General features: G+C 45.7%; 1 protein-coding gene across 8 annotated transcripts; it reads right to left on the reverse strand.

Moving 5' to 3' along the window:
• Positions 1-180: 180 nt before the first annotated feature.
• Positions 181-27,729, reverse strand: mtus1a (microtubule associated tumor suppressor 1a). Of its 8 annotated transcripts, none has more exons than XM_030369121.1 (15): positions 27,644-27,729; positions 21,547-23,599; positions 21,110-21,350; positions 19,615-19,836; positions 17,977-18,060; positions 17,339-17,458; positions 12,257-12,486; positions 7,971-8,037; positions 4,538-4,752; positions 3,680-3,785; positions 3,434-3,507; positions 3,189-3,284; positions 2,247-2,363; positions 1,841-1,938; positions 181-1,384 (listed from the first exon to the last, which is right to left on the reverse strand). In XM_030369121.1, exons 2-15 carry the CDS (start codon positions 23,539-23,541, stop codon positions 1,162-1,164), a joined length of 3,888 nt encoding a protein of 1,295 aa, XP_030224981.1. In that variant the 5' UTR covers positions 23,542-23,599; positions 27,644-27,729; the 3' UTR covers positions 181-1,161. The 8 variants fall into 8 exon arrangements, with proteins under 8 accessions (XP_030224981.1, XP_030224980.1, XP_030224979.1 ...); XM_030369120.1 differs by having other exon boundaries at positions 27,557-27,706; XM_030369119.1 differs by lacking the exon at positions 27,644-27,729 and adding an exon at positions 24,933-25,153.
• Positions 27,730-27,764: the final 35 nt, after the last annotated feature.

Below are 27,764 nucleotides of genomic sequence, written 5' to 3' on the forward strand. Positions count from 1 at the left end.
ACCTGCTGTATTTTCCACCTCTTCACGGTTAACTGAACCCCTTTCACTTTGTTGCAGTTGTAGTCATTAAATGTTGATACACAGATACAACACTAATCAACTTTAATACATTTTATCTACGACACATCAAATGCTGAAATGTGCAGCTTCTTGAGACAAAAAGCCAAAGCAAAGGCCAAGCCAAATGTAAGGTACATGACTTTATTTGCATATTTTGGTGTCAACACACTTTTAACTCCACACTTTAAACACAATTTCTCCTTGTAAACTCTTTGTGAAGACACTTTTCAAAAGCTGCAGCAGAAAGGGTACAGCAGGGCGATCTGTGACAAACACATGCACAAACACAAACTTGGATTGGTCCCTTTACCCAACAACTAATAAAATAACCATCAAGATGAATTAGGCCACTTGTTTCCGTTCACACACCTCTGAACTCGAGACCCTCCTGATGAGACCAAGTGAACCGTTCAGCTGAATGGGGTGACAGTTCAGGAGGAGACCTGCACAGTATTCTGTGGGCTCTCTGGCAGTGGACGTGGTTATTATCATGAAGGGAATCAAACAATTTGAATGACATATATAGACTACACAGATGTATGGATTTTTACCAATATGTCCAGGTCCTGATAAGCAACACTAATATTTGGATTCACAGCCATGCAGATTTCCCTGCCTTTGGTTTACAGAGAGAGCGAAAGTGAAAACTTTTTTCACCGGCCATCTGTCTGTGTCTGCATATTTGTGTGAACATGTTACCGAGAAGACGAAGCGACTGCCACAAAACAAACAGTAACAAAAATAGTGTAGCGTGACATTTAAGTCCTGAGATTTCCTCTTACTGACTCATAACAACGAGGGGTCAAGAAAGGCACAGAACGACGTGGGCCCTGCTCAGTCAAGTGCTCCTGTGCAATAGCGTTCATTTCTGTACAATGCTCCTTTCCAAAAAACGGCAAAAATTCCATCTGTACAGGGAAGTGTCCGAGCGCTCCATCACATCGCTGAGGAGCCAACTCGTATGGCTCATGGTTCCAGTGGAACCCTACAGGCAGCTCGGAGAGCCCGTCTGGCACCTGGAACCCCAGGGAGAGAGATCGTGGGGGGGAGGTGGAGGGGTGAGGGTTTGGAGGTGGTGGAGGGAGTACCAACCCAGCGTGGCTATCTGGGCGAGAGGGGCGGGCTGGAGAAGAGGGCGGAGCTTCGAGGAGACTGGAAGCTGTTGGCGTGCGAGGGGGAGGTGGGGGACAGCCTGCGGGGGCTGCCCAGATCCCCGTTGTGGAGCTTCCACAGCAGCTCCTCGTTCTCCATGGACAGACGCTTGTTCACCTTGGACTCCTTCTTCAGGGACTGGTGCAGCACGGCCTGCTCTGTGGACAGCTGCCTGCAGGGGGAGGCAGAACAACGGTTCAGAAGGAGGCGGAGAGACACAGACGTGGGGCAGGACTGTGGTGTAGGCTGGGAGGAGAGTGGTGAAGGGGTTTGTGGATCTGATCTCTTATCCCCAATGTCCACAGTGTATCTGTAGGGAGCACGACGCCTGACCCCATAGCGACTCCTTTATGACCTGCATCTGTATTCCCTCTTGTCGAGGCACGTTGGATAAAAGCGCCGGCTAAATAATCCACTAGGAGTGAAGAGTAGCTGATGGCTCCAAAGCATCCATCATATGTTTGTGCCAAATTGGTATCGAACCATGGAATCCTATTTTGTAACGCTGTAGGTTTTCACAGCATCTTTAGCATGCCCATACTTCATAGGTATAGGCACACCAAAAGCTCACCAACATTGCCAAGCAAGCGTTAATACCAAAGTGTGAACAATGAATCGTTTGCTTTACCTTGACAGAGCAGCATGCCTGTCCATCCGGGCTTTGAGGTCTTCATTCTCCTGCTGGACCTTAATAAGGCTTTCGTCCAGCTTCACACTCTTATCCACCTGGGAAAACACACAGCATCGCTGACTACACATATAAACCACTACATAAACACTCACTATAATCCCTGTCTGTACTCGTGTTACATGGGTCGTCAGCAGAGAGCCTCAATTTAAGGTCGACCTTTTCCATACCCACCATTTCATACCATGTGCAATTCTTTTATTATTTTGTATGCATTTTGTGTAAATATGCGGAGTCGTTCTATATATTTCATTGTATTGTTAATACTTCTTCATGAGCAGACTAAATGTGACAGTAACCACATCACCCTGAATGAATGCGGTACTGGGAAGCTCTTGTGTCTCACCACTGTGTCCATCTGCAGGAGTTTCTTTTCCTGCTGGTGGAGCTGTTTGTTCTTGATATCCAGGACCACCTTAAGGCTCTCCAGCTCCTGCTCCAGATACAGCGTGTGGGAGTCCTTCTGTAGGGACAGAGCTTTCCGTCACGATAAACCCACCTACTGTTTTCCCCTGGCCCTTTAAAATGTCCCGGAGCAATCAATCTGCAGCCCGTACAACAGGGGGCGCCACACTACGGTCAACCACTGGATGGGTTCAGTCGATGGAGGCAATGGAGCTCAGCCTGTTGATAGACTCAACATTCAATAATCACAAACAACGTCAGAGGTAAAACAAATTCATAAATACCTCAAATCTGTCCAATTAAACGGTTCTGTTTCTAATTATTAAGGACCAACCATGCTAACTAACTGCAGTCCATTTCCATCTGATGTGAAGTGACAGGGTAATTTGAGGTAGTTAATCACGCTAGTGTGCCTGGAAAGATGCAGAGCGAGCTGCACAGCCACTCTAAAGTGATTACAGGAGACAGCAGTGCAGGCTCACAACAGTCACTGAAAATCAACCTCAATGTGGAGAATCAGAGCTACGGTTCAGTGTTCCATAAATAAGACAAATATTGTGATGAGATATCTTTTGGGTTGAGGTTCGGCCTGAATGATAGCATAGAACCCCAGGGGATTATATCTGGGACACTACAAGGCGTATCGCCTACATGGTTGCGCAGTCTTGTCTCCCCACTAAATACTTAAAACAGATGTGTGTAAACCATTTGGAAGAAGGTTTGGTTTTCAGCTTTAGAAAATCACATATAACAGGCCTAGAATCTTTCTGGCTCAACGTTGATTAGCCATACAACAAGCTGATAGTATTCTAGTGTGCTGCGATCTTAATGATCAAACAATCATTCATCTGAATGCACAAAGCCACAGAGTTCTCAATGGCACCTGGCTTTTCCCCGCCAGCTGTTTCCTCCGCTCCTCCTCCGCTTTGAGCTTCTCTACGAGGGTGGTGTTCTCCTCCGTCAGCTCCTGGATCTGTCCCTGTGAAGGAGGAGGATGAGGAGGAGGGTGGAAAATACACCACATTTGAGTCAACACATTGGTAATCTCGAATTATACAAATAATACATTGATATGTTAAAAACTGCGTAACTGTTCCATAACACTGCAAAAAATGCAAGGCAGCTTACAGATAACGTGGTTTCCACCTCTTCCAGGGTCTTCTGCAGAGACTGCTGCTGCTCACTCTGACTTTTCCTGAGCTCTATGAGGAAAAGGATGGTATTTGAGCATAAAACATTATTACACTGTGAGGCTTTTACGAGTACATTTGAGCGTTTAGTTCTCATTCATATGAAAAGTAAAGCTAATAACAATTTACAATAGCAAATGAATGTCTGGAACTTAACGTTTTAAGCAGGGTATCCTTCGCTCACCTTCTAGAGAATCTTCATGTTGTCGTTTAATGTCCTGCACGTGTTCAAAGTGGTCTGCCTTGAGCTCCAACTTATTCGCCTCATTGGTTGCGTTCAAGTCCCCAAGCTTTAAAATTAAAAAGAGCATATTTTCGTTCAAAATTGGATAGAACCTAGAGATCAATACGAGTCAGAAGAAGGTAGTTTTCCATTCTCGCCGCATGGAATAAGGTTGCAGGAAATTCAGGCAAATATTACAGTGAGCCAAGAATTTTCTAAAATGCATCAGTGAGCGTCAAGGCTAGGCAGGTTCCTCAGTCACAAGGTTGTGTCAAAAGAGGGCCTCTGGGATGCATCTGGTTTCAGACGTAGACTGCTCTCGACGGAATTTGTCAAAATACTTTTCTGCCATGGTGATTAATTGATCCCTGAGCAGACAGTTATATTGTTTGGGATTAGCAGAGCATTGCTATTTTGACTGCAGAAGACAGTCAGCAATACCGAAGAAACACTTTCTCGCTTACCAGAGGAGTATTATTCAAAACCACGATTTTAAAATGAATCAGCCTCATTTGCTCAAAATAGTCACGAGATTACTTTTGAAACAAAATGGAACTGTATGCTAGAAGAACGTCATTGTAAGTGCTCTACAACGGCCCACACAAACCGACATCCACACTCTGAACACGAGTAAATAAAAACACACAACTTAACGGTGGGTTGGCCTTGACATCGAGCCAAGTAACCATCCAACAGGTCCTCAGGAGGCTCGGAGACTTTAAGTGGAGGCTGCGTGTGTGTGTTATTTTAGGAGCCATCACCAGACAGTGATAAGAGGCAGAGTGAGAGTGAGTAAGTGAGTGAGTGAGTGAGACCGACCTGCTGCTCCATGAGGGTCCGGCACTTGTCGGCCTCCTCCTGGTAGGTGCGGTGGACCTTGTCCCACTCGGCCTGGTAGAAGGCCTGCAGCCGGGCCTCCAGCTGGGCCAGCTCCTCCTGGTGCTGCTCCTCCAGGCGCTGCAGGGCGTCCGCCAGGGAAGCCCGCACCTCCTCCTTCTCCTTCTCCAGGCGCTCGCATGAGGTGGCCGAGCACACTGGACATGTTGAGAAACACACCGCCGTCTGCTTAACTCTCGCTCAGGATTGTAATGAACGCCGTACCGTGGACACTTTGGCTTCTTCACCGCAGTGTCTTTACAGCTCTGTGTGCCTACTGTCTTTGCATTGGGGGGGGGGGGTGGAACTCTTAATGCCATGGTGTCCCAGTTGAGCAACACAGGACCACTTTAACAGAAGAAATGGTGTGATGGACTGTGTTGTGTGAAGCAACCCGACCGCAAACACTGGAGAACAATCCAACAGAGGAGTCGCTCAGAGGGCCGATAAATATCCCCTCTATTTGAACATCTGTCGGTGTATGTTTATGTGCTCGAAATTTATGGGTACTATTCATCATGTGGAAGAGCAGAAAAGTCAGGAAGAGATTCCAATTTATTTTTCTTTTCTCCCAACAAAGACAAACCAACCAGACACATTCGCGTCCGCCCAATGCAACACCTCAGATGCAGCTGTTGCCAGGATCGGTCATTAACACTCCTCTTCCAGGTTCCATCTAAACAAACAACACTCCTCTGTGTGGCTGTGTGTGAGCCGTGCAGGCTGCCCTCTACAGCTGCGACCAACCAGCTACTGGATTAGGATTCCTCCCGTTATGAAACTCAATAACCGAGCGCCACATGTCCTCTTGTATACGCTCCATAAAGCCCTCATGTTCCCCAGGGGGCGGGGCCGTGCCACTGGACGCAGCTGCGCCTGGTCTAGGTCTCTACAAGCTGGCACGGGCCAGGTGATGACATCAGAACGATGACATCAGAGGGACAGCTGCGCGTGCAACAACAGAGGGCACAGAACGTGCTCTGTAGAGCAGGTGATTCTGGTGTTTAAACAGGATTAACACTTTGAAGCGGGACCTAAGTGGAAAGGAATAGTGTGTGTTTGTATTGAGGTGTGATGCTCAGCTGAGCTAAACTACAAGTATTTGATGTAGGGTTTAATTATGCTGCGTTTTATCAACAACCTCAGAACCCCTCAATATTCTGCAAAAGATCAATGTCGGCAAACTTTCCAAATCAAACTTGTTATCATTTAATAACAATCCAACATTAACTGACGACAAAAGTGTATCAGCACTCCTCTAATGAAAACGGAGCCCTACTGACTTTTAATTAGTCGTTGCTGTACAAATGCTGCGATTATACACCGATCACTTGATAACCACGCATCAGAATTCAAAGTACACCAATTACGAAGAGCGCCATGTCAGCACATGCACAACCACGAGTCTCTCTCCCACTCCCAGACTCCAACACTAACTTAACCTCCGACCCCCTCCATCTCAAAGACATAAAGGGCCGTACTCTGTAAGGTCCTGTGAGGGAGTGGGCATGTCAAACTCTCGTATAGCTGAGAGCAGAGGGCGGCAGCGGCATACGCTGCCTCCAACAAGGAAGCCAAACCATCCATCAAGGACCTGGAATGCTTTGCTTCATGGCCTAGCATTCCACAGACATGTGTAACAGGGGTTTCTCGGTAGAAGCCTTTTCCAAGCTAAACACATCAACAATCCTTGCTCGACTTATGGAAGAAAGAAAAAAAAAATGCACAACTGCTGAAAAGGGTTTTAATCCCCGACATACAGTCCTGTTGGACTTGAGGGAGGGCGAGAGAGAGAGCGAGAGCAAGAATGGTTAAGTATGTGGCCTAGAGAATGCATATGCACAAGTGTTCCTGTCATTTATACCGCGAGCAGGAATAACACCAGAGGTAGCGTATCTTAACGCTGGCCCGGCTCCCAAGCAGATAATGTTGTAGCACACTATAATTAGTTGCGGCGGTGAATGTAACTTCTTCTGATGGAGCGTGCTCACACTGGCTTGTCGTAGCGTCGGCCCAAAAGGCCATAATAAACAGAAAGACTAGCGGGGGAGCTGCGGGGGCGAAATGAGACCATCCTCATAAAAACGGAACAACAAAGACTCTCCTAGCAGGAGAGTGGAGGAAAGTGCAGGCATGTTCAAAGCCTGGGTGGTAGACATGTGTGCGTCCCGAGGCTGTGGCTTTGCCGGTGAGGGGCACGGGAGGGGAGTGGGAAGAGAGGTAGTCGGAGAAGGGGGGGTTGCTTCAGAGAGATGTACATCTGTAGACACCTAAACAGAAAGGTGTGCCTCGTATCCGAGCGTCTTTTAGGGCTCAGGGCATGCCATCTGATAAACCCCCCCCCCCTCTCTCTCTGGGGTCAGAGGTCAAGTGTCTCCTCCTGGGGAAGGGGCCGACAACTGTCTAATTTGAGGGAACAGTAAACAAGCCCACCGAACACGGAGCAGGGGGCTAAGCCAGGGGGAGGAAGTAGAGAGAAGGTAATGATAGGGCAAAGAATGCTCATGGTTCCTACTGCCATCGTTCCCCTGTTAGGGGTTTTATCTTTTCTAATTGATTCTTTGTGGAAATAAATGGCAATTTTCCCCTATTGTAATTGTATATAATACACCCAAACACTAGTGTCAACACAACATTTCTTTTCCAAGTAATCCCAATCCCTTAAACCAAAATATAAAACAGCAATAGAAGATGAATACATCAAACAAAAGATGCATTTACTGCATGATGAGTCATAAATCGAAGTGTATATTTGTTGTGATAGATTCAATAAGTTCAACAGACTGCTGAAAACACCAAGAAGAAATGACTGGCAACAGACCCACATAGTTTCAGCCCTCCGCTGCCAACTGAACACAAATCAACATCAGGGCTCTCTATGTGTGTGCTCTCTCTATGCGTGTGTGCTCTCCCTTTGTGTGTGTGCTCTCCCTATGTGTGTGTGCTCTCCCTATGTGTGTGTGCTCTCTCTATGTGTGTGTGCTCTCTCTATGTGTGTGTGCTCTCCCTATGTGTGTGTGCTCTCCCTGTGTGTGTGTGCTCTCCCTATGTGTGTGTGCTCTCCCTATGTGTGTGTGCTCTCCCTATGTGTGTGTGCTCTCCCTATGTGTGTGTGCTCTCCCTATGTGTGTGTGCTCTCCCTATGTGTGTGTGCTCTCTCTATGTGTGTGTGCTCTCCCTATGTGTGTGTGCTCTCCCTATGTGTGTGTGCTCTCCCTATGTGTGTGTGCTCTCCCTATGCGTGTGTGCTCTCCCTATGTGTGTGTGCTCTCCCTATGTGTGTGTGCTCTCCCTTATGTGTGTGTGCTCTCTCTATGTGTGTGTGCGCTCCATATGTGTGTGCATGCGTGCGTGCGTGTGTGTGCGCATGTCTTACCCAGTTCTCCTTGCAGGTTAACCAGCTCCTGGGACAGCTCCTGCCGCCTCCTCACTGCCTCATCTCTCTGGGGATGGGATGGGATGGGAGGGGAGGGGGGGGGGGGGGGGACGACGACGACGACGACGACACATTCTTAGTCACATACACACTTAACCAACCATTATTTTTTAACCTGTAGTCCCAAAGAATGCATTGCATAGTAAAACAAAATCCTGCCATAAAATGACCTACACATCCAATAGTGGTATTAAGAATATAATTTATTTTGGGGTCAAATTGATGACTCACAACCCTGAACGACTTCACAAGCTTCACTGCCTGGTGTTGGTCTTTCCTCTACAACGCAAACGTGAGTCATGGTGAAATTTAGAGAAGCCAGCATTGAAACCGCGGCCCTCACAACACACGCCTGACGTATAGATGAACCAGCAAACACAAGGTGGCCCCGACCCCCCTTCTTAAGTTCAATACTATTCCTACTGTCAACTCTGAGTCAAAACACACACATCATGCCTCAGAGCATTCAGCCTGCAGAAGCCCTGATCGAGGTAAACACCACACAGCCATAGAGTGGAGTCACCAGCCGCATGCCAGTAAAGCCACATGACTAATCAAACTTTCACAACAACACAAAATACAGGTTTCTCCGTCACGGTCCCGGTCTATGCCATCAGAGCGCCCATCATCACAATGGAGAAGACAAGTGAGTTACCCTCTGTGCGTCGCAGGGAGCATTAAGGCACGCTCGGCTGCCGGAACAGCCCATGGTCCAGCCTCAGTCCTGGGTCTCGGAGTACCAGAAGTGCCCCCCCCGCCCCCGGCCGAGGAAACCCCAATAAAGCCAGGACACAGCAGCAGTCCAGGTGGACGCACCACCTCCACACAAACACACACACACACACACACACACACACACGCACACACCTCCTCTGAGGCGGCTCCGGCTATATCTGAGGCACGACTCACCACAGCCGCTCTATTGGCTGTGGGGAGGGAGAGAGTGCAGGGAGCTGCTACCGTAGTGTGCGTAATAAAGGGGCAGGCTGCTGCCTGCCTCCCAGACCGCCTAGCGAGAGCTCAGCTGACGTCCCTTTAAGAAGAGGAGGTAGCCGCGACGACGGGCAGAGTGGAGCCCAGCGGATACGTTTTTTTTAAGAGGGGGGGTTCTGACATTAGGGTGATGGAGCAGGACATGCAGCGAGCAGTGACCTTCCCCAGGGAACGAAACGGAGCACGTTCATCTGTACCATCCCCCCACGACCCAACCACTGCACGCTAAATCATGGCATCTCCCTCCTCTGTAGCGTAGCAGCACATCTTGCCGCCGGAGGGGCCTTTCCTTTACAAGGTCTCCATCTGAGAAAACACTTCAGATTCTGAGTCTTGGGAGCAGGCCGATGATTTTATGTTTACATAAAGCTGTAGTTGTTCAATTCAATAACGACCCGTCACGCGGTGCCAAGACATGATGGAACCATTTTTACTGAACCAGCAGCACACACATACAGCCTACCTAACCCTTGAGACGTTTTTTTTTTTTCCATCATACATGTAACCCTACACCACCATGTCTCCCTGCTCAGGGCTCAATTTACCCACGATCTGGTTACTTTATTGGGGTTGGATTATCCACAGAGGCAACCCCCCCCCCCCCCCCCGCCCAACGCAGTGCGTGCATAGGAATCACCAGCGCCGTGCAAAGAGAGCCTGCCTGCTCCCAGAGGTACCGGGGCACATGTTGACCAGTGGGGGTGTCCGATGACTCTTTATAGTACCCTGCGATCAATGACGCGCCATTCCCCGGTTCAACGAGCATTCCTCTAGAGATACGCCGTCTAGAAATGTGCACAAGGAAAACCTGGTGCATATCAACACGCGCGCACGATGAATACTAATGTGTATATTGCTATTGAGTGAGGCACAGCAATAAAGCCCTTCACCTCCTCCCCACCACTAAGGAGTATTATGGTCATTGTAAATGTGGTGCGCTGACAGACGTTGCACAAACAGGTGATGAGAAGCAGCAGCACGCACACACTGGGCCCTGGCTCGGGGCTGGGCAGTGGCTCCAAACCATATCAAGTCAACAGCTGGGACATTCTCACACCCCCGTGGGCAAGCTGCACACGCCTATTCTTGGTATTGTGTGCGAGTGGCCACTGGATTCCAGTGCTCGCCATGTCTGAGATACACAACGCGATGTCTCGCCGGGCGGCCTCGCGTCCCGCTGAAGAGGGTCTGTTGTGTGTTGAAGCCCCCCGGGGTTGGGAGCACACGGGCCCCGTTCGGGCATTTGGTGACAACATGTGTCCGTCTCAAGTACGGGGGAATGTATTTGAGGAGGAGGTGGCCTGAACATGGTGTGCCAGAGAGACAGGCGCCACACACACACACACACACACACACACACACACACACACACACACACACACACACACACACACACACACACACACACACACACACACACACACACACACACACACACACACACACACACACACACACACACGCGTCAACTAGGAGCCAGGAGCTGCCGAGCACTACTCCATCACTGACCTACCGGACCATTGGTCGATCGACCCATCAATCCGAGCCAATAACTGACATTAGTCAGGACTTAAGATGACCTCACACCATGAGTATGATATATAGGTCCCCGTCATTTCAAATCAAATGTATACAATTTCAATGAGGAAACGGTAAATAAAATGTTGTTTTCATGAACAGCTCTGTAGGAAATCTTCCAGTGGAGCTGCCACACGTGGCCTCTACCCTGAAGGTCTGGTGTGTGTCAGAGGCCTGATAGGCAGCTCTGTCTGATAAGGTCCAAGGGAAAGAGATATTAGTAGAACAACAGAGGGCCGGTTCCAGCAGGCTGGGAGGACGGTACAGCAAGCCCCACTGCCACACTATAGCATCATATGTGATGATGGACATTTAACCCCCTTTTCAAATTCTAAATTCAAATGACAACTCGCTGTTAAAAAGATATCAGCTGGTAATGTACATCTGAAAGCATACAAGCGAGGCAAGTGGTAGGACCAAGGTGTCCATTCAATTTCCAAACAAACATTTTTGGTTCTAAAAACCTCACAAAATGAATCTTGTGTATACATTGTGTATACATTTTCAATGACACGGAAAACATGCCGGAGAAAAATCACATCGGGTGATTAACATTATCATCAGCACACAGCTCTGCAAGCGGGAGAATCTTCAAATCGCAACACAACTTCCGGGAGCAGGGGTGATTCAATCATCTCCTTGAAAAAAGCGCTCTGAATGTAATAAGGGCCACGTGATTGTTATTTTCCCTCTTAAAATAGCACTCCCACATGTTCCCAAAACCAATTGCTCTGGGCTGTGTAGGACACCAGTTGTGTATGAAACACCTGTAGTCCTAACATTCCCCTTAACAGAAACAGGGTGGTCCCTCTCCGATTCAAGGTCACATCAAATATCCAAGAAAATAACTTGGGAGAAACTGCTCTAATGAAATGCAGGAGCAGAGACTTGGTGCTCGACTTTGTTTTAGGAACAGTACAATGAAATAATTGGCCACATGATTATAACCGTACATAATCAATTAGCGTTGTTAATGCAGTATTTAGCCAAGGCTTATGTGTGTTCCTAAATGGGAAAATGTGTTGAGTAAAACATGAAATCCTGGACTTAGTAATGAGTGTTTCTGAAGGAACAAAATTATTGCGCAAAACATTAAATCAGGAATAGATGGCAAATTTATAATGCATTGTTGCCCTGCTACTTTGATATAACAGCAGTCAATGTTGATTCTGCTATGCCAACATAAGGGAGATTGGCGTTTAATCTTTAGGGGAGGGAGTTTGCAATACCAGTTTGCAATGCATTGCGGGACGATTAATCGCTTAGAGGGCATTCAGTCCCTGAGGCTTATCACATGTGACGACCTCAAACTAATCCAAAGCAAACAGCCAGCTTGGAATCCATACAAAATCTTTATGCTGTATATTCTTCCATATAAATGGATTTTCATAAACTTTATGTTTGGATGAATCCTTCAACAGTCATTGCACTAGTCAGGAGGTCTGTAATGTTAATACATGTAGACTCGACTACAGGAATACAATCTCAACCTCCGGTACAGGAGCTCAAAGGACAAACAAGAACGGCCTCTTAGAGTCAACCTTCAAGATGTCTGTATAGCTATCCATCTCCTTGTAAATCAGTCAAACAACCTCGCTGGACACACTATGTGTTTTCCAACTCAAACAAATCAACAACACATTGATAGGCCGTACCTCAGCGAGCGTCCACTGCAGGACGACTGCGATGGCCTCAAACTTGCGGTTCCCAGCGGCCAGGAGCTCCCTGAGCCTCTGGAGAACGTGGTCCTTCCTCTTGCTCTGCTCGTCCCCCCCGGCCTCAGCGGGCGCCGGGACTCTGCCTCCCGCACTCGGGGCCTTGGCGGGCACCCTCTGCTGGGGCTGCTGCTGTTGTCGAGAGCTGGCCTTGGCTCTGCTCTTCTCCGCTGTAAAAGAACGAGCGTTCAGGTTTGCAACAACGTTCATAATCAACAGCTCAGCGTCCATGACCACCATGGTAGGAGGAGGCCAAACGGAGCGGCTGAAACAGAGAAACCTACAGGCTTAGCCGGGCTCTGATATACGGGCTTGGTGGCTGTTGTGCGAGTGATTCAGTCAAGACGGAAGAGTAGACTACTGGACGTCACCAGCGGCACAGACTTTGAAATATCGTCCTAGTAAAGTCGATTAGGTCCCCATCTTCTGATGTATTCTTGTCAGTGGATGGTGCGCTCACTGAAGACTGCTAATTTTAGCAAGGCCATGCCACAGTAGCTTTGAGTTACATCAACGATATAAATACAACATTGCCCGCGTAATGGCCACATCAATCCTCCTAATAAACAAGGCACACACACACACACACACACACACACACACACACACACACACACACACACACACACACACACACACACACACACACACACACACACACACGAGCAGCTTTGCAGAAAAGGGAAAATATGTAAATCTAGGAAGACTCAACTAAACCGTAAATCAATATTGGACACTTTTGGCGTGGCTAAGATATTGGGATGAGAGTTGCGTTACATCATGTGACAGGGAGGACAAGCATAGACAGAGCAGAAATACCATTTTTAATGAGGTGAGCACAGCACCCTTCCAGATCCACTATACACTGGATTTAGATATACAGAATTATGGTTGGAATTAGAAATACTGATAGAGATACCGATAGAAATTGGATATCCATCTAACTCTATATAGATATGCAGGGGGTATAGGGATATGCTACTCAAAAGATGATAAATAATAAATAAACAATAATTCACTTTCTTTAGTTAGAAAAGCAATTCCCAAAGGGAGGAGAACCCTGTATCCCCAAACTGGCAGAGAGGGCAGCTCTGTGGATGGAGGCTTGGCCAAGGCATGACAACAACAACTTCATTCCGAGCAAAGAATTGGAGGGAATGGAGGAACAGGCTCGTGGGCCACAGTAAAAAAACGAACAAAAAACAAATAAACAACAAACATGACTAATCCTCCATGTACATGCAGTCTTGCCTCATCCTGAGTCAACCCTGGGAAAGATCCGGCTCAAGCAACGCCTCTAGGGCAATTAATTATTTCCTAAAAACTATGCAGAGTTTACTTTGGCTTGGAGATATAGACAGAACCAGCCCTTAAGATAAACATTAGCAAGTGCTCAATTGAACAGTGGCCGAGATAACCGAAAGTAAAAGTCAGGTGGAAGAAAATGGAAACTTTGGTATTGTGCAATAATACTAAAGTACACTGCCAATTTTCTAGTTAAAATTGTAATAGCAAAATCATATATATTATTTCTATGGTCACGGTTAAAGCCTTCACTAAATGATTTATTATTTACCATTTTGGGATTACATTTATAATCTTCAGTTAAAATGCAAAACATTCTTCAAGGTCAAATGCGACAAGGCAAATATGTTTATCTGTAGCAGGATGCCATCTGCTGGACATTCTACCGAACTGAATGGCTTTATGAATTGGATGTGGTACATATAAGTGCTTTCTGAGGACTATGTAATATTGTTGCAACACATTAACCGCAAAAAAGAACAGCCATCATTTATTGTTCATTTTAAGGGGACATGCACCAGTCTCTATTCTTAACCTTAGACATTATGCAACAGTTCCTTTCTTGAAAGCCATATTTATTTCCTGTTGCTAAATAATTCAGAATGAGTCTAAAAAAAGAAACCCTATTTGGAGACATCCCGTCACCTATATTTCCACCATGTTGTCAAAGTCTATATATTGCTGAAATGGTTGGGAATGATATGGTTGTATTGAACAACCTTTTGTAGAAACGAAGGAAGTGAGAGCAATTATCCAACCAACATGTTTCTCCAGACACCACTAAATCCAAAGACTGCAACAAATTAGCATGTTGTTTTCTTTGTTTATTTTATAACCTCTAGTTTGTTTCAAAGGGTTCCAGAATTCCCATCACATATCAGATCACACAAGGGCATAGCCATGGAATCAAATTGTACCCAGAAAAAAGATATCGATGCCTTTTCGGTTTTCCCATGCCTTTCGTAGTTACTTCATTTGTGATAATGCAGGTTTAGTTATACCTAAATAAATCTATCATTTAAAATTGAAATATGAGAACTCAACTTCAAACTTACCCAAAACGATACTATATATTTGATACCAGCACAGTATTTTAAATGTCAAACCTCAACTTCCTAATGATTCAATAATTAGGTTTTGAACAATCTATACTTATCCAGTGAGAACTAGATTCCTCTATTTGTTTATTTATTGTTCTAGGAGACGTCACTCAATGGCACCATGCATGATAGCTGTCGACAATCAGACACTTGTTGTGAAGCCTGCCTTTGTTTCACCAAGTGCAGATCTAAATGTAGCCAAACACACAGACATTTGGTCACAAAGCAAAAGTGCTAGGGAAGGCATAACAAATGCATGATAATTATTCAAAAACAGTAGGTAATGATAACATTGAAATAGTCTTATTTCTGAGCATTTCAAAAGGAACTATTGTAAAAAAGAAAAATCGATATAAAACCAAATTATGATCTCATTTGAGAATCCTCTTGTGGTCCTAATATTTTTCATAGGATAACATTTCCTATTTTTTAAAAAGCAATAACACCACATTTTAACAGTCGTGAAGAAGCTTTGACCTATATTTACTGGATAAGAACAGTGAGTAAGAACACTGCCATATTTGGCAAGGGAAAAGAGTTCAAAATGGGGCTACCATCAGAATTAATTGCCACCCTACAGTCAACAATCAACAACAAGTTTCCCATGCCTGACCTTAGTGACTGAAGACAAAAATAGCTTACATCACGTTCCCGGACAGAGTGCCGTTCAAGAGGAAAATTTGATTTAAAAAAGGTATTAATCAATGCAAATGTCAGTTACAACAATAAATGAACGATGATATTCTGAAGGGTTTAGGAAAAATTATATTGGCAATTCTATTTACCTCTTAAACCTCGATATCCAAGACTGGTTAAGGTGTGAAAGATGAACCTGTACTGCCTGGCAGAGTAGTAAACAGCCGTACTAAAAATAGATTTCACACCCCACTAATGAGACGGCTATGTGCGAGGCACCCGCTGGATTAACGTGCGCTTCGAAGCAGCAGAATGTGCAGATAAACCGACCCTATGGGCAGATATCGGACCACAGTTGTGCCGCTCTAAATCCGGTGGATTTACACCAAACGGACCTGTCTGGAAGACCACAGCCGTCCTCCGGCATCCTGAGAGCAGCTGGAGGTTCCGGAGCAGACCTTTGGCCGTCAAACGCACGTGGATGTTTGACAGCGAGAGTTTGGGAGTCCATAACATTTCTCAAGAATTATAAGACGGCTTGGAAAAAAAAAAAAAGAGTTAATCCAAAAGGAAAATCGGGGTCAAAGATGGACGCCTGTATTCAGATGTGGAGCGTTAACACGGGCTCCCGACCACATAGCAGTGTGCTCCGATGTCCTTTGCCTCAGGTGACAGAACCGAGGCGGACCAAGTGAGAGGGTGCGAGAGAGCGCGCGGGAGGGGGAGTGCACGAGTGAGAGTAGAAGCGATGGAGCGTAAAAACATCAAATTGTAGTAGCGGCTAGACCAAAGACACGAGAGAGGGAGGGAGAGAGAGAGAGAGAGATAAAAAAAAGAGTATATTCCTTCAGTTCAGAATGGCATCTTTCCCACCCAACAAACAGTAAATGCCCCGCTGGGTGTCTTGGCAGATGAAGAGTTGAGTGGATTGCAGCTTGGCAATATTGCCAATGGCAACAGCCCTCGGCAGATGAGACAAGAGCAAAGCACTAGAACCCTCCCCTAATCCTCTATATGAAGCCAGGCTTCAGTCAAGCACATGCAGCTCCCGTAGCAACACCGAACAGCATCGCGTAAAGCCAGCGATGGCGGTGCTGCACCAGAGCCTGGATGCTGGCAGCTAGGAGAGCACCAGCAGGAGGGGGGGGGTTGGGTTGGGTATGACATTGGGAAAACATGCAAGGGGGGGAAGGGGGTCAACAGCATGTGCCAGAGCCAATGAGAGCTGCAGAGGCCTGCCTAATGCTGCTCTGATTGGTGTGTTTTCTCATCACCAGCAGAGTGGAAGAGTAGAAGCAGGGGATGATGAATTCCTCCCAGCAACGTGGCGACAGATGAGCTGATGTAGTATTTTGTTGCCGCAGCTCCAATGTCATCACCTCTTGTTTTGACCGCAGACCCGCCATGCGCTCAAACATCACACAACTTTGGATTTGCGTTGACCGATTCGTTCAGCGATTACTGACAGATTTTAGTGGGGCAGGGTTTGCAGTTAGTTGCTTGGGAAAACAACACATTTGTATTACATCATGGAGGATGCAAGTTAACATATGCACATCTTTTACAGATAAAACCAATTCATTATGCGAGATACAATTCAAAAAGTAGTAGCCAAAAATGGCATTTATATTATAGAAATATCACAAGCCAACAATCAGCTTACTAAGAAAACAAAAAAAGTAAATGGTCAAACAAGCAAAGAAAAAGATTAGATCAGGTTCCCATCAAGGGACAAATAGACCTGGTCAACCTTAATAAAGCATGCACCCTCAGGATCTGCAAACTAAATTAAATTCAGTAAAGCGTCACAAGGTTTATTTGGCTGAGAAGCATTGCATGCTTATAGATAGAGCCAAGACAGGTCATAGGTTTCGTTTTCATTGACAAAGTAACCATGAGAGAACCTAAAGACACACTGCCATGCTAAGACTTGAGAGAAGTCAATACGATGTGGAACTGAGAAGAAAGGCCAACTACTCACCAGGTAAACTTGAGGCCAGCTGAGCAATTCTGGAGGAGATGCTGCGTCTCGGAGGACAGACGAGTTTGCGGGCCAATCCAGGCTTGCTGGAGGCAGCACTCTTGCATGATGGGGCCAAAGCTTTAAAAAACAGAAAATCCACATAAGAGATGAGGGTTGACTGCTTGAGACGTATTATAACGCATTACACTGACACGTTGTGGAGTGTCTGTGTTTAGGTCTGAAAATAAGTATTGAACTGAAAAAGGGTTGGAGAGAGAGAGACAATGTGATGGAAAACTGTAGGTAAAAGGTTAAAAGCTGATAAAAGCACAGGGTAATTGAATCAAGGTTAATCAGGAATACATAAATAATTACATAAAAAATGGTTAAATTGCATTGCAACCACTTTAGTCGTATTGTAACAGGAACATTTCTCAGTGAGATCTTTACGACATTGAATCAGGGATATCCAATTTACTCTACATTCCGGTATGAACACAAAGTTATTGAACATATAACTTAAAACAGTTCACTAAATGGAGCAAGACATCACATTGTGAGAATGATCTCATCTGAAACAATATCGAGCAACACAAATATGAACCATGCCAAAAAAAACAGGGCTGGGATAGATTCAGAGGTGTTGGTCATCTTACTTGGTTCAGGGTCCCCTGGTGGCTTTGCAAGCAGTCTGTTTTTCAGCCCAACTGTTCTGAATGAGCTGGATCTCAGCGGAGCGACTGCAGAAACAGATTAACAGATGGAGGGAAGACACTGGTTAATTACTGCCAGTTATCTCACAGGAGAGATGGATCGCATGATTCCTGGAAGAATACTCACTAGCAATTTCTCATCTAATGTCGATTTTGGATTGCTATTTAGCATGGATTCTAACATTTTTAACAAATAAGGGAACAAATAAACTGAAAGACTAAAGGAAAGGATTTCACAGATTTTTTAAACAATATGGGGAATAAGGTGGCATAAGGTTTATAAAAAGGTCAAGGTATGGAAAACAAAGAGTTGCCCCTCTCCATGCATTCATACTCAAACTCCAGCGATGCTCACTTCTGCAGAGACGGTTTCCATCCTTGCTGTTGAACACGGCCAACAAAGGGATGATACCGAAGCGATAAGATCCAATGAGCAGACACGTCAACAGAGTAAGATCACAGTTAGAGCCGACGGTGCTTCGGGAAATCAAAGAAGAGTTGGTCAAAATGTCCACCGGAAACTCTGTCCACGTGCAGCTACGGGGACCGGTGTGACCAGCCATCGGAGGTTCAAGATAGGGAAAACAAAGACTGGCAAAAGAGCATGATCTTTGAGTGGATGTTAGTGCTGTATATGTAGTCTGCCCTCCAGGCAGTGCTTTGAGGTAACTGGAGTGGAAGAGCACTGGTTTCCCGGACAACCACACACGGGGGGGACCCCGGTCTGTACAGAAGCTGCCAGCCAATCAGAGAGCTGCAAGCTGTTGAGTACGTCTAATACGGCTCCTTCCCTTTATAGTGGGATACCACTCAGGAGAGCACCAGTCAGGGAATCACCAGTCTGTTCTGCTCATTTTAGCCACAGTTCAGAAACGGAATACTGAAATAAAACGTTTGATGACAATCCTGAATCCTGCCTCAGCTACCAAAGCAGACCAACACTAAAAACAATTGAAGCAGTTCCAGGAATAAAAGGAACACGTGTGAATTCAACATCAATTTGCTACCATTACTGATGAGTACCTTTATATGATCAGCCTTCTAATGCATTCCACTTTTGCAATGCAAGCATTGCGTGTGTTGCAATATATGGAGCAGTCAATATAGTTCCCCGAGAAGTCAATATTGCTAGTCCATTATAGTTTCACTCCATTTTGAATCAGCACCCATGTCTAGTTGAAGCCTAGGGAACGCTCCTTCGCAGCATCACTGAAATCCAGTGTAGTCAGGCATTGCTTCGTTTGAAAAAACTAAATGAAAACAGGAATAACCAGAAGTTTAAATGATGGCATCAGGATGGGAAAGTCTTTCCATCTTGCCAACAGAGTCAAATCCAAGGCAGATTTGCCTGTGGGGGATTAACAACCATTCACTACCCAGCCCACTCACAAGCTCCAAAATGTGGGTCAGCGTGTACACTGCAGCCCGTCCCCTCCGTGGCCAGATGTGGCCCAAATAAAGCCACTGAGAAACCCTGCAGTGTGACCCTGGATAACATTGGGATCTCACCAACCCTGTTTACATGGATTCATGATCAGGCATTACATCGTAGGGTCACATTCATGTTCCGGTCAGGCTCACCCGTTGTGCTCCTGCTCCTGTCAGACAGATCACCAGCTTTGAGCACTGTGCCCCTGCCGGGGGTCTTCGACGGTGGCACTTTGGAGACCGGAGCGTGGGCGGGAGTGGCGGGCGGGGGACGACCGGTGGTATGGGGCGGCCGGACTCCATTAGTCGCAGGCTTTGTTCTGGTGTTTGGGGCTCCCATTGTAGGCTTGTCGGTGGCGAGTGCCTTTGGATGAGCTGGGAGGGAAACATTAAAATGATAATGCACTGACCTGAACTTATTGTCAGTACATGGATGAGTTTTAATGCAGTTACGTCCCTGAATGGTCCCAGACTTGACCTCTTCCCTGTGCATCAAAGGCCCATTGAATAACACTATTTCAAATTAAGATCCAGAAATTGGTCAAATTTAGAGCAGAAAATAAAAGAGGGAAATCCCAAAATAAACACCCCAAGTTAATGTTTAGTTTGAAAACAAGTTCACCGAAAGAGAGCAGATAACACTTACCCATGGTCTTTATCACAGCCAACATTTGAAAATGTGTCACGTAGTAACGCCTTAAAGTTTCAGCCAAAACAACAGTATCCCCATGAAGTGCGTCTCAGTGCAAGCCATGACTGCAGCTTCACGGCAGTACTGCGATGGGTCTTTCTCGGGCACTTCTCAAACATCATGTTCAGCGAGTTAACCAACAGTGGTGAGCTCCAAAACCTCCCTTTCCTCCCTTTCTGCTTTTTCCATTAGCCCCGCTGGCTTCCCTTCAGAGGAAGAGGGCCCCCCCCCCCCCCCACACTTTCCTTGCCGTGGTGCTCCTTTCCTCAAATTACCGAGAGGAGCGGCAGGGCAGAGGACGGTGATATCACAAAAACTTGGCGTGAAACCAGGACTGAGAGGACAGATACCTCCATGGTTGTTGTTGTTGTTATTGCACACCGACAGTTCATTAAGAACATGACACTGCTGTAGATACCCCTCTACTGGAGAAGATGCCACATTGCAAGTTGAACTATGGAACTCACCACACTTCTTTGAATATTTTTAATTCTTAGACAGTTTGTATTGCGCATTGTACTGGTAAAGGTGAATACATTTTAAGGGAATATGTTCCCTTAGATGAATGGGAACTATAATTGTATAAACTTTCAGATTTAGGATACTTATACAAGAGCCATATGAAGTATGACTCCTGTTTTACATTACCTAGCTCCGAAAGCCACACACACAGACACCGATTAAAAAAAAACAATTAATGTAAGGCTAGAGGCTTCCTCTCGGATGTTTCTCTCCACATGCTCTGTAAATCTTGAGCCATTACACTGGGCTCACTGGATTAGCATAACGGAAACAACATGAAATGACCCATAGGGTTTAACCTCGGCCTACACACAAGGTTCACTTTGAATGCTAAACATAATTTGTCACCGTCAGAGTGTTTATAGAGTCGTTAATGTGACCCAAGCTTGATAAGTTACTATTAACAGGAGACTTAACACTGTTGATAGTTCTTACCGGTAGGGTTTCTCTGCTTGAGCTGCAGCAAGTCAGTGGCCCTTTGGACGGCTCCCGATGTCCCTTGCTGCCGCTGTCTACAGGACACGGGCAGTGGTCTGGAGCCAGGACTCAGGGCGGTAGCGCGAGACGCCGAGAGCACTCGAGATTGTCTGGGTGACGGACGGCCTCCAGGTCCGCTCTTACTTTGGTCACATGTGGAACCCGATGCGTCTGCCACCTTAGACGTTGGTGACTCTGCCTGCCAAAAGAGGCCTTTGTTAATACGATCCCATTCATAGAAATAAACAAACGCGGTGAGCTTGACCACGCTAAGAACAGTAAAAAAGGACAAAAAGTCAACTCCATGCGCAGCAATTCACTACTGAACATCCGTGCAGTGCCATTTTATTAGTAATAAGATGCAGCGAGGCCTCGTATCAACAGTGTCTACTCACCACTAGGCTGATCTTCCTAAACTCTCTGCTGGTTCCCTCAGGAGTCTCCATCTCAACTCCAGCCTCTTCATCCTGCTTGTTGCTCAGGTTCCGTGATCTGGGCGAGGCAGAAGTTTGGGTAGCGCTGCTTAGGTTGAAAACCGAGGCGCTACTGGTCCTTCTTTTCTCCCTGGTGACCTTGTGTTGGGACGTAGAACTATCCACCGACTGCCTTCTGGCTAGAGGAGAGCCTGACCCGACCCCGTTTCTGTCGGACACTTTAATCGATGGTTTAGGATCGCCATGTTTGTCCGGCGTTTGCAACGGGAGCGAGGAGCAGAAGGTTACGTTGAAAGACGGCCGTTTCGGAGGGCACGTTACTTCTTGGCCCGAGGCTGCCTGCACCGAACAAGGGCTGAGCTCCGCACTGAGTGCTGATGCAGCATCCTCATTTCCTGTACCAAGAGAGTTACGCAGTGATCCTTTAGACACTCCCTCTGCATCCTCACTAATGCTCAGAGGAACGTGCTGAGATGGATTAGCAGCAGACACATCTTCTCCGTCGGACTGACTAAACGTTTTCTGCATATCTCCCGTCACTGCGTACTCTTCTTTTGGAACCCCAATAGATGCCGTTGTCTGAGACGGGCCAGCAGCGGTATGAGGCAGTTTAGCAGTGGCAACTTTGTTAAGTGCTTTCAGATTCACCTGAGATGGCTTTGCGCATCCATTCATTTTTGATGACTTGGGCAGCAATGCCTTTGCAGGTGTGGCTAGCTGATGTGATAATCGGGTCGTTATCTTTGATTTAACACCACTATAGTCTGGTTTGGGAAAAGTTCTTATGTCTGTTTTTACAGCCTTGCCCGGGATCGATGACAGTCTAGCAACCCGCTGTGGTTTAAGTGTTGGAGGAATGTGCAGTCCTTGAGGAGGGCATAATGCCGGACTATCCGTGCTCCCAGAAAAGGAAGAGCCGGAAAAGGACAAGAGGCTTAAGCTGTTTCCAAGGTTCAGCAGTGGGGTTGATGTCTGAGCCTTGGGAGCAGAATCATGCCCCGCTGCTGTTGGATCCACAAAGGTAGTACAATTCATTTGTTGTGATGCAACAAATGTTGCATTTAAATTGGAGGGCTTCCCTACCCCTGCACTAGCTTCAGCTGAAGGTGGGGCCTCTTGGTCAGCCTCTGAATTTACAGAGTCACTCAGCAATGTACTCAGAAAATCCAATTTCATCTCAATTGGGAGAGTCACATGTAGGTTGGCAGTGTTAAATTCTTCTTTCTCCGCAAGATGCCACTTCATCATATCACTGTATGCAGAATTAGTCTCCTCCACTGTGAATCCCTCCATATATTTCTTATCCTGGAGCCCCGGAGATTCATCTTGCAGTAGAGCTAAAGGTGACATAAACAACTCTTCCTGGGACGTTAACACAGGGAGCTGCTCCTCTTCCAAATTGAAGCTGTTGCTCCTCATCACAAACTCCCCAGAACTAAGAGAACAGCAGTTGTTTTCAGAAGAACACCTACGGGAGGCCTGACGTGACCCTAATGGCCTGGGCCCCTCCGTGGACTCTGGAGACGTCAGCGCCCTCGGGTCATCGCCACCATCTCCAGAGTTCTTATAAAAGTAGTTTCCCTCTAGCAAGGACATCTCTGTGCTGCCCATCAGACTTATGGATTGGTTCGAAGCGTTTACAAGGCCATTGACAGGGGGGGTGAAACATGCCTTGTGCAGGTTCATTCTGACTTCGGAAAGCCTGTTTGGTTTCGGACATGGGGAGTCAACATGGGAGTCCGGTTCACAACAAGAGAGCAGGTAGTCATCAGGGGAGCTGTTGCCATCGAGGTCACCCAGGTGACTCGGACTCGTGGAAGAACAAGGGGTGGTGGTTTCAGGGGATGCTGTAGAGTTGTTATGATATCCACTGGCCAGCGGCAGAACTCCACAGAATAAAGAGCCGTTCATATTTCCCATGTGGTCCGCAGACATGCCAAATATCTCGTTGGACATTGTGGAGCAGTCAGGTAACGATCACAAATTTCAATATTTTTTACGTGTGGACCAGCAGCTGAAAAAGAAAAAAGGGTACATTTGCCATTCAAGTTCCTTGTTTGACTAATCGGCAATGGTAATAAATGCAATGATGAGCCGGCCAATAGTGGATGTTTTGACCACTGAATAATGTATTATTTAGCTGTCAAAAAAGATCAGGATAGTACTGGACGGCAGACCTTCTTCTCAATAAGACATTGGCAACCAGATGTGGCCCCTAGCTCAGTGGCAGCCATTAGTTATGCGAGACTTGATGAGGGCTTTACTTTGGACACAGATCTAAAGTATAAAGAAGTTATCCGGATGCATCATACTACGCGGCAATTAGTTGGTAGATAGAAAGACCTCAAGTTCTCGATGTAGATCATAGTTAAAATTAAAATGTACAAATGGTCAACTGGATATGTTTGATGGAGAAGGGGTACTGGTCATAGGGAAGGAAGGTCTAGTAACCAACGTTCTCAGGCCGAATTCAACCCAGAAAAAAAAAAAAAATATATATATATATATATATATCTCTATGATGAATAAATCTCCTTTACTTTAGTGTAGTTGTAAAGGTCTGTAAAGGCTGCATTCATAGAGAAGTACGTTTCCAGTACAACCTCAAAGTTGAGAAAGTTGGACCCTCGAGGGTTAAACACTCCCATATGCATTAGCTATATTGAGTAAAGGTTTATCCCTGCATTAGCCTACATTTTAGGCTAATTTGTATGACCTACAGGAAAATATTATAATATTAAGTTATTGGCTCGCTGTATAAAGTTCATCAACAAGGTCCATATATAGTAAGGTCTATTAACCAGTGAAATAATTTGACATCTCAGAATAATGAAATGGGGCGTGCCATGATTATTAGTCATCATAAAAATATATAATTTTTTAGAACTTTATTGGAAAAGTGAATCAAGACAAGTCAACTGATCCCAGTCCAAAAGTCCAACTCTTGAATGAATGATTTGTTTGTCAAACAGACCGGACTGCAACACACCCATCAACCTGAAAAAGGAACTCAAGACAGAAGCCTGGATCCATTTCAGACCAAGCATTTGCAGGGATCATTTAAGAATGTAATAAAACATTGGCCTCACACCATGCATCTCTTGCTCGCTTTGAAAATGGTTAGTCATTCCTCTCAGGCCCCTGTACTGTCAACGTATATTCACTCAAGAGCCTTCTCTGCTTACAGTCTAGAGTGCCTCTGGAAAAGCACAATCACAACATAACCAACATTGACAATTGCTGTTAATCATGCAAGCATGCCGTTCACAAACATTCACAATCACAGCATTTAAAATGACAGTATTGATGGTCAAAGAAATACAAACAATGAATATTTTACAACTTACAAATCAACTTAGAATATCTCCATGATTGCCCCAGTCGTCACCGATACAGTCAACAAAGCTAAAGCTTTGGCCGATCCATCTGCAGCATGAAACCATTCTAGCATCAGTACGATAGTGCAGGTTCAATCCCATTACTGCTTTCCTTCCCACAGCACTAAATTCAGCCGGCCAGCTATGTTGCTCTGGGCAGGCACTGGTGTGTGATCGCTGCATCAGATAGACAACTACAGCCTCCCCCCAGGCTACACTCCCTCCCTCCCTCCCTCCCTCCCTCCTTCGCTTGCTTGCTTGCTTGCTTGCTTGCTCACTCCCTCCCTCCCTCGCTCACTCCCTCCCTCCCTGCACTCAAGTCACAGTCGCGCATCAGAGAAAACCCAGCCTAGCTGTGGGTCATCCATGTGCAGGCAAACTTCCCTCCCTGAACTAACACAGTGTAATCCAGCATTCAGTGAAGCCTGAGGGTCTGCCAACTTCCCTGGCACGAATACATAATGGCAGGAACCTCCACTATCAGCCAAGGACTGTGTTGCAATACTCCACTCCTTAGTATAGCTCGGGAGGGCGAGAGAGAGAGAGAGAGAGAGGGTATGATACCTTATCCCTGCCGAACTTAATACTGGAGGGTAGGAGTGGCCGACAGGGCTGCCAGGCTGAAGCGGCATTCACTGTTGCTAAGCAGCCGGAGTACCTCTTTATACAAGAATGGCTCAGGCAGCCTTTGGGGGAAGGAATGTAGCATCGTGGCCAACATGTAAAATGTAAAACGAGAAATTGTAATCTGAATAGTGTCTTGGTGACGTCGGTAGCCATAACAACAGTGGTACAATAATAAAAGGAAAATAAAATATGTAGAATAGGTATTCCTTGAAGCAAGTTGTTACTCGGGACTTAAGCTGCTTGGGTTGCACACAGACGTATAGATGACCCTGACTTTACATGAAAGGTTAGAACAGAAGACAAGACCCTTTGACCTTTGCTATTTCTGACTAATTCCTACCACGCTGACTTATCTTTACATGTGACAGGATGTCAATCAGTGACAAACAACTGAACTAATTCCTTTCCCACAACCATAAGAACAACTTGAAATCACAGTTGTAGAGTCCAATAACACCTTGTAGGCATTCTATTGGACCATTATTCTCCAACGTGTAGCCTAAAACATTCCAATGTTAGCCTTTATAACAAGCCAAGAAATACGGTTTGAGGACTTGTTTTGAACATAACAACCATAATAAAATCACACTGTAGAACAGAGTTGGACGGAAGCAGCCGCCCTCCAAACCTAAATAGACGACCACTCTGTATGGTCTAAAGGGGTCTTCTTCAGACTGGAGACACACAACTCAACCTTGCCCTGGCCTTGTCAACTAAGCTAAAAAAGACACGCTGTATTTAATGTATTTACCATCAACACCACTTATGGCGGTAGCTGGGTCATATTTATACCATTTGTCTAGGCCTATATAAAATCATAATCCAACAAGGGTCAACATTTGAAAGCCTAGTGTAGACTATGCTAATATAGATTTAGGGTTATTTATAAAATACATCTAAAATATCCAACAACAATAGCTCTTGAAAATATAAATAACAGTTTTCAGGATAACACTTTCCCATCACAGTGCAATATTTTTGTCTTGAAAGTCCGATGTCCACAGATGCAGAGAGTACATCAGTTTCCTTTTTAGTAAATGTCTCAGACATCACAGTTAAACCACAACACTCTATTTGCAAAGCCCCTCGGCCACACACACACACACACACACACACACACACACACACACACACACACACACACACACACACACACACACACACACACACACACACACACACACACACACACACACACTAGCGGTCTCTACTGATGAATAGTGATATAGATTTATAATAATGTAATAGTGATTGCACATTTAGGGTGCCATGTCTTGTTCTTAGGAAAAATCATGTGTATCCTAAGTAAACAAATGAAAAAACGAAATAAATGCGATCCAAACCAGACAGGCAGCACATGGCTTCTCAAGAGCTAAATTACAATAACAAGGCGTTAGACCCCTGTCATAAATATAGCTGGGAGTTACATCCATATTGCCATGTATCCTGTTGCTCTTCAAAAACACACACACACACACACACACACACACACACACACACACACACACACACACACACACACACACACACACACACACACACACACACACACACACACACACACACGATAGTAGCCTACTCCTCGATGTGGGTAAACTTGTCAACAGCAATAACATCCCCGATTTTCAGTTTAAATCGATGGTTATAGAAAACATGTGAATTTGAATATAAAGTAGGCCTTATCTAGCCTATGTGAAATACGTTGGTTATTTTTCACCTCGATCAAGAGACTGTCCATAGGATCTGGCAAGCATCGTCGATGACGTTAGAAACCAGATAAAAGGTTTCTTAATAAGTAGGCCTACACATTAAACGTTGGCATACGTTTGAAATGTTGACGGTATGGCAATTTGAAAATTCTATATTATATTATCTATATTTACAAACAGTATATCTTACGTATACTAATGAAAATACCATGTTTCTGATGCTATTTGTTAAATGTTTGAAAAAAACGTTCACTTTACCGTGTGGCGGAAAGGGGATTTTAAATTAGCACGGTGTTTCTCGTCTTCAGGCTACAAACTAAACCACTGATTATCAATGTTGCTCACCTGGCGCCTGTCACCCGAGGCCCCGCCGACCTACTGCTCTTAACGTCCAAGTAACTGCTCTTCTCTCGTTCACGTCAATAACATCCCTTTAAAGAGCCGAATAACTGATCCCTAGACCCTC

This window comes from Gadus morhua, chromosome 10, assembly GCF_902167405.1.
Source record: "Gadus morhua chromosome 10, gadMor3.0, whole genome shotgun sequence".
In the NCBI taxonomy this organism is placed as follows: Eukaryota; Metazoa; Chordata; class Actinopteri; order Gadiformes; family Gadidae; genus Gadus; species Gadus morhua.